Source organism: Centropristis striata, chromosome 17 (genome assembly GCF_030273125.1).
Source record: "Centropristis striata isolate RG_2023a ecotype Rhode Island chromosome 17, C.striata_1.0, whole genome shotgun sequence".
NCBI classification, from domain to species: domain Eukaryota; kingdom Metazoa; phylum Chordata; class Actinopteri; order Perciformes; family Serranidae; genus Centropristis; species Centropristis striata.
In genome coordinates, this window is record NC_081533.1 from 31,875,907 (window position 1) to 31,883,441 (window position 7,535).

Consider the following 7,535-nt stretch of genomic DNA (forward strand, 5'->3'; position numbering starts at 1 on the left):
TCAACTAAAAAGTAACATATTTTGTAATAAACTTAAAAGAACAAAATATCAATTTCAAGTATCTATAGAGCCCATGCATGTTAGCTGGCTTAGCATTAGCTTCATCAGGACAAACAGACAGGTTTTATTTTCTAATTAATATTCTGCTGAATGAGGACGGAAGCTGATAAAATAATAATAATAATAATAAAAATAATAAATGATATTAAATGTGCCAAAAATAATATAGCTATAAATATGGGCGTAAGTACATTTTTAAAATGTTAAAAATAAAAAGTATATTGTTTAAAAAATATTAACCTCTATTTCTTTTTTTTATATTTATGAAAGTATTTATGTTCATATTTATTTTCCTTGTTGGTAAATCCCCTATATATTACCTTTCCTAATTATTCTCCTTTTTATTTATTTTTTCAATTATTAAAATTATTTTTTTTTTTTCTTGTTTTTTTCTTTAATTATTATAATTATTTTTTTGTTTTTTTCTTTAATTATTATAATAAATTATTGTTTTTTTGCATTCCCTAAATTACTTATTTAATTACATTTTTAATGTATTGATTTAAAAAAAATTCCATTATGTAATTACCTTTTTTTCTTTAATTAATATCATGATTTTAGTGATTTATTTGTTTTTTTTTATTATTCATTTAGTTTATTCTTAACTTTCCTAATTATTCACATTTTTTCTTTTTTTCAATAATTTATTTTTTTCTTTTTTTAAATTATTTCTTTTGCATTTAATTATTTATTTCATAAAATGTTTAATGTCTTTATTTTCACATTAATTCCTTTTGTTTTTTCTTACACTTTCTCATTATTCTCCCTTTTATTTATGTTTTTACCCATTTATTCACCATAATAGGCTTCAATAAATAAATAATTCAAGAGATTTTAATTCGATATTTTTGACCAGACCAATTTGACACACAGTGCTGAGCTGCATGTTAAATTAATCTTAAGCTTCACAGCTTTCAGATGATGTCACCACTTCTATGTGGCATTTATTGTTGACCTGCTATCTCCCCCTAAACATCCACTGCCCACAACCACCAAAAAGCTCTTTGAACAGTAACAGGTTAACCCTCCTGTGGCCTTTTTGACCCCAAATCATTTTCATCATACCATTAATATAGGTTAACTTTCATAGAATTGCTAGAATTGAAATTTTTAGCATATGTGCTCCTCTGCATCCTTTATAGATACAATAAATTTAAACTTTCTTCATACATCTTTTACGTGTTTTATAAATTTTAATAGCACCTGTGGTCCTCAGGGGTCAAAAAGGACCCCATGACATGTAGAAAAAATGATTAACAATTTTTTTTCCACCTTTTAAGGCAACTCATGACCAAGACATTGATATATGAATTTAATATTTTTTCATTATCATTAGTCAAATATACAAAATTAGGCCTCATTTCAAGAGAAAAAAAAGTAATAAAACCAGAATATTTTTTTCAATAGTTATAGTGAAATAATATATCATGATATATTTTGTATATTTCACTAAAACTGACCAAAAATAATGAAAAAAATATGAAAATTATGCATAAATGTGTTGGTCCTGACTTGCTAATAATGTCCTTTTTGACCTGAGGACGGATGGGAGGACTAACAAGCGTTAAACAAGATATAAAACCACAGAAAATGTCTCATTTTAAGATGTAAAAACGTGATCTTACCTGCAGCTCAGTGACAGTTTAACAGGTGAAAAAACAAAGAGGTGAAGAAGTGAATAAAGTTCTGTTTTTCTTCTTTCTGTCGAGCAAAACATGAAATTAAAAAACATTCGACAGGCTGAATCAAAGCCGCTCAGTGCTTTTTAAAATATATTCTGTCCCTCTAAATGTCCCGTAGTCTAATAATCTGATTTTTATTAAGTCTTAAATCCATTTAAGATATAAAACCGAGCCACCTGTGTGCAGTGTTGAGGAGCTGTGAGCTGTGAGGGAGCAGCTGATGTTTGTTTAGTTTCTGTGTTGGAGGGAAATTATTATTTGCATGTTTCCAAACCTCCGTGTTATTATTATTATTATTATTAATCATTTTATTTCCCTGACAGCATTAATGCTCTGTCATTGGCTCATTTATGTTTTTGAAAATTTCCATAAATCCTTTATCATGTTCTTATTATGTTTTATAAGCCGATGAAGCTCCGTACATACACGATTTAATGTGAATTATAAATGACAAATAAACACAATTATTATTATTATTATTATTATTTTTCCCTGTTCATTAACTTTCCTAATTACTCTCCTTTTTATCATTTTCTTTAATTATTATAATTATTTGTATTTTTTGTTTATGCATTTATTTATTTATTAAATTACAATTTTAATGTATTTATTTTTGCATTTATTACTTTGTTTTGTCTTAACTTTCAAAATTATTCTCCCCTGTATTTATTGTTTACCTACTTACTCATTTTGAATTTTTAATGTTTTAATTCCCAAATTTATTTATTTATTTATTTATTGATTGATTTATTTATTCTCTTTCCTGACCATTCTCCCATTTATTTATTTTTTAAATTTAGTTAATTATTTATGTGTATTATTACATATTTATTTATTTGGTTTTGCATTTATTTTATTCATTTTAAAATGTATTTATTAACAACTTTTCAACCATCATTAACCTTTTTTACTTTTTTATTATTATCATTATTTTTATTATGTTTTTTTATTATTAATATTATTTATCATAGATTTATTTTTCATGTATTTTTTTTATCATCATTTACTTTAAACCTTTTTATTTTGTTGTTATTATCATTTTTAAGTATAGTTTTTTATTCTGTTTATTTCATTTTTATTTCTTATTTTTTATTGTTTTTTTAATTACAATTTGAACAACTGTAGCAAGAACACAAATACAGAAACATTTCTGCATCAAAAGATGATGTATCAGTTTCTAAAAAATGTATAAATAGAAAACAAAAGAAAAGAGTTAGTTATTTAGTTTAAACTTTTTTTTCCAACTTTATTGAAAGATGCAATACAAACAAATAAAATAAAATAAAGAAAACAGAAAAGCAAATTAAAACTTTGACAGACTTTGTAATCTTCCATATAAAATGAAAGTTCTAGTTATAACTGTTGTGACAGGTTCCTGCATGGTTTGTTTTCTTTGTTGATATGTCGTAATTTTAAATTTAATTCTCTGATTTTATTTGTAACACAGAATTTCAAATGAAGAAGCCAGGCTTTATGCCAATCAATATCCATAAAAATAGCATTCCAAAATAATTTCCCTCTGGATGTTAATGTTAGTTAAACAGTCATGGAAAATTGCCATTTTCGATGGTTTTCTTAATAATAACCAAAAGCATTATCAAGTAAATCATGGAAAATGTCTAGATATCAGCTGTCAAATTAAACTATTTGTTGTTATAATTATATTTGTCCAAACAAATGTACATTTAGTTGTACCAGGCATTAAAATGAACAAGAAATTGAAGAAAAAGGGTGGTCTGGTCTAATCATTTTTCCATGACTGTATTTATTTAGTTTAAACCACAGGCGGAACGTTCCGTGACGTGTTTCCTGTCGGACTGTTTTTGTGGGGGGACCGGTGCACCTTGAACTTTTCGCAGCTTCTCCTCTTCGCGTCTTTTCTGCTTTTTCTCTTTAATTTTTAACTTTATTAAACATGTATGATTTTCCGCATTTTCTGCGGCTCGCGCCGGCAGCCTTCAGGCGGTTGTCAAGCGGTAAAAGCGCAGAAAAGTGCGCCAGTTTGAGTTATTCGCACTTTAGCTCCTCTGTTAGCTCCTCTGCTAACTTCTCTCAGAGTCCTGCACCTGGAGGCGGATCCGGGTCCAGATCTGGGTCCAGGTGTTACACCACGAGTCCTGCAGGGTCCAAGCGGGTCCGGATCGGCTGTGCGTCCGGGTTCTGGGGGGACACCGCCACCTCAGGTAACTCACACACACCTGGGGAGAGTTAGCTTAGCATTAGCCTCATCAGGACACACACACACCTGGGGAGAGCTAGCTTAGCATTAGCCTCATCAGGACACATACACAGGTTTTATTTTCTTATGAATTTTCTACTGAATGAGGACGGAAGCTGATAAAATTAAAATTAAAGAAATAATTAAATAAATTCTATTAAATGTACCAAAATAATATAAACAATAATAATAGGCAATATACATTTTGTATAATGTTAAAAATAAAAAGTATATTGTTTAAAAAATATTTACTTTTCAATTTATTTTTTCAATTCATGAATTTTGTTTATGTTTGCATTTATTCACCTTTATTTCAAATCCCCTATTCTTTCCATTTCCTAAGTATTCTCCCTTTTATTTTTTCTTTAATTATTATTGTTTTTACTTATATTTATTTATTTAATTAAATTATGAATGTATTGATTTTCGCATTTATTCCTTTATTCAATAATTTTTTTTGTCAATCCTTGTTCATTAACTTTCCTAATTATTCTACCATTTATTTATTTACTTAATAATAATAATAATAATAATAATAATAATTTAATTATTTGTTTGTTTTTGCATTTATCTCTTTATTTGATTACATTTGTAAAGTATTTATTCGTGAATTATTCCTTTAGTTTATTCTGAACTTTCCTAATTCTCCTTTTATTTTTTATTTTATTATTATTATTTAATAATAATAATAATAATAATAATTATTATTATTATAATCATTATTTATCTTGTTTTGCATTTATTTAAATTTTAAAATTTAAAATTTTCTTCCTTTTATTCATGATTTACCTACTTAAATTTTTTTGATATTTTATTTTTTTTTTTATATTATTCCTTTTTGCATTTATTTTATTCATTTTTAAATGTATTCTGTTTAGTTTTTTCCTCTGGTGTAATTCCCCTATTTATGTATGTATGTATGTATGTATTTATGTATTTATTTATTTATTCTCTTTCCTAATTGTTCTCCTTTTTATTCGTATTATATATTAATATATTTATTTGTTGCTGCATTTATTTTATTCATTTTAACATGTATTTATTTATTTTTCTTTAATTTGCTCCTTTATTTTTTTTCTTATTCATTAACTTTGCTAATTTTTCTCCCCTTTTGTTATTTTTAATTGCCTTCATTATTTATTTATAATTTTTTTATAATCTATTTGAAATGTATTTAGTCATTTTAAATGTATATATTTCTGTATTTATATATTATGTAATGCTGTATAATATATATATCTTGTTTTCCCTTTGTGTGTGTGTGTGTGTGTGTGTGTGTGTGTGTGTCAGTGCCTCAGCTGGTGTACGGGGGGCAGCTGGACTTCCTGGTGTTCGACTACCTCAGTGAGATCACGATGTCGCTGCTCACCGCCGTCAAGGCCAAAACGCCCGTGAGTCGGTCGGCGCCGTTTGATGACTCGATAAGAGACAAATTAATTTTTAATAATCTTTCTCCTGACTGTTTGTGTCCTGCAGACTTTGGGTTACGCTCCAGACTTCGTCCACCTCGCTCTCGCTCCGTTTATCAACGACATCCACAGAAACGGTGAGAAAAAATAAATAAGTACATGTATCTATTCTGTTTCATTGGATTAAATTGTCATTTACACAGTATTACATAATAATAATATTTATTATTATTATTATAGTAATAATAGTTATTTAACCTAAAGGATAAATAACTAAATAACCTAAAGGACAGAAAAAGTTTTTTTTTGGTTGAACACCAAATTTTTTTGCTGTGTGTGTATATATATATATATATATATATATATATATATATTTATACACATATTATTATTATTACTATTGTTTTTATTGTTATTATTTGTATTATTCTCTATTATTATTATTAATATTATTGTATTATTTTCTATTATTATTATTATTACTATTATTATTTGTATTATTCTCTATTTTTACTATTATTTTATTATTATTATTACTATTATTTTTATTGTTATTATTTGTATTATTCTCTATTATTATTATTATTATTATTATTAATATTATTATTATTTGTATTATTTTCTATTATTATTATTACTGTTATTATTTGTATTATTCTCTATTTTTACTATTATTTTATTATTATTATTATTATTATTATTATTATGTCATATATTAACACTTTATGTTTTATAATAAAAGACTTGAAACATTATTTCTAATGGGAATATTTGTTTAATTTTGTTTTCATTAATTCGTTTAGTGGTTTGGTAGTTTGGTAGTTTAAGTTTTATTACTTAAAAAATATGATTTATTACTTATTAATATTACTATTATTAATTTATTTAAATATATATTAAAATGTTTTAGTCCTTTTTATCGTGTGTTTATTCATAAATGTATTTCTGAATCATTTATTTATCTATTAGTGTGTTTTGTTTGTGTGCAGGGGTCCGTGTGGTGAGTAACGCGGGCGGCGTGAACCCTCTGGCGTGCGCTGAAGCCATACAGGAAGTCGTCAAGAAGGCCGGCCTCGACCTCAAGGTCGCCGTGGTGACCGGCGATGACCTCATGCCACATGTGAGTCTGTGTTACTATTAGGGTTGCAAAGGGGCGGAAAATTTCCGGTAAATTTCCGGAAAATGTCCAGTAAATTTCCGGAAAATGTCCGGTAAATTTCCATGGGAAGTTAAGCTTGGGAATTTTGGAAATATTCCATATTGGAAGCTTTCCATGGGAATAATGGGAATTATGGGAATTAATGGGAATTTAGGAGAACTAATTGGGAATATATTATATACAAGCATAAATATCAGCAGAAGTCATAAGAAAACATCCATACAAAATGTTTTCAACAGATATTTCAACAGATTTATTTGTAAGTAGAGTAGAACACGTTCTAATTACTCGTTTCATGGATGAACAAAAACAGGAGTGTTGGGTTCAATATCACCCATCCCCTAACCCCACTCATTCAAAAATGATTGTTTTAGTCAAGATTATGCTAAAATATACTTTCCTCAACTATATTTAAGTTCCCTAAGAAGAGCCAACCTTCAATTTTGAAAATTCCCAGTTTATTCCCATAAATTCCCGTTAATTCCCATTAATTCCCGTTAATTCCCTTAAATTCCCATGGAAAGTTTCCGTCTTTGAAAATTCCGGGAATTTTGCAACCCTAGTTACTATAGCAACTGCATCATCATCATCATCTTGAGTTTAGTTTTCTCTCCCTGATTCTCTGATTTCTTTCCCGTTTCTCCGTTTGGGCCTCTGTTCATGATCAGGTATTGAGTTCTTTTGTTGACTGTGTTTGCTGACTGTTTGGCTTGTGGTTGGTTTCAGTGGCGGTTCTCCACAGGGGCCTCCAGGGGCCCCTCAGGGTTTTCCCTGGGTTTTTAGAGGTCTTAGGGGGGTGGGCAGCTGAAGCAGCGGGGTTAGCATTCCTCGGCCTTACATTTTTTTAAAAAGCTTTTTTTTTTACCAAAAACTCTGCGATTTCACATAATTTTGACCACTATCATTACTATAGGTAACTAAAAAACAGATTCAATTTGCTTTAGTTGCAATTTACAATTTATTTGCACAATTCACAGCCCCCTTTTGAACATTTAATTCTTCTGGCT

At 27.9% G+C, this 7,535-nt stretch overlaps 1 protein-coding gene across 1 annotated transcript in view; it reads left to right on the top strand.

Moving 5' to 3' along the window:
- Nucleotides 1-3,553: 3,553 nt before the first annotated feature.
- The window catches only part of LOC131989817 (uncharacterized), a 36,472-nt gene continuing 32,490 nt past the window's right edge, over nucleotides 3,554-7,535 (top strand). Inside the window, exons 1-4 of the mRNA XM_059355152.1 lie at nucleotides 3,554-3,925; nucleotides 5,251-5,351; nucleotides 5,437-5,506; nucleotides 6,359-6,489. Of these exons, the coding sequence (XP_059211135.1) occupies nucleotides 3,658-3,925; nucleotides 5,251-5,351; nucleotides 5,437-5,506; nucleotides 6,359-6,489 (570 nt within the window). The 5' untranslated portion in view covers nucleotides 3,554-3,657. The remainder of the gene's footprint in view (nucleotides 3,926-5,250; nucleotides 5,352-5,436; nucleotides 5,507-6,358; nucleotides 6,490-7,535) is intronic.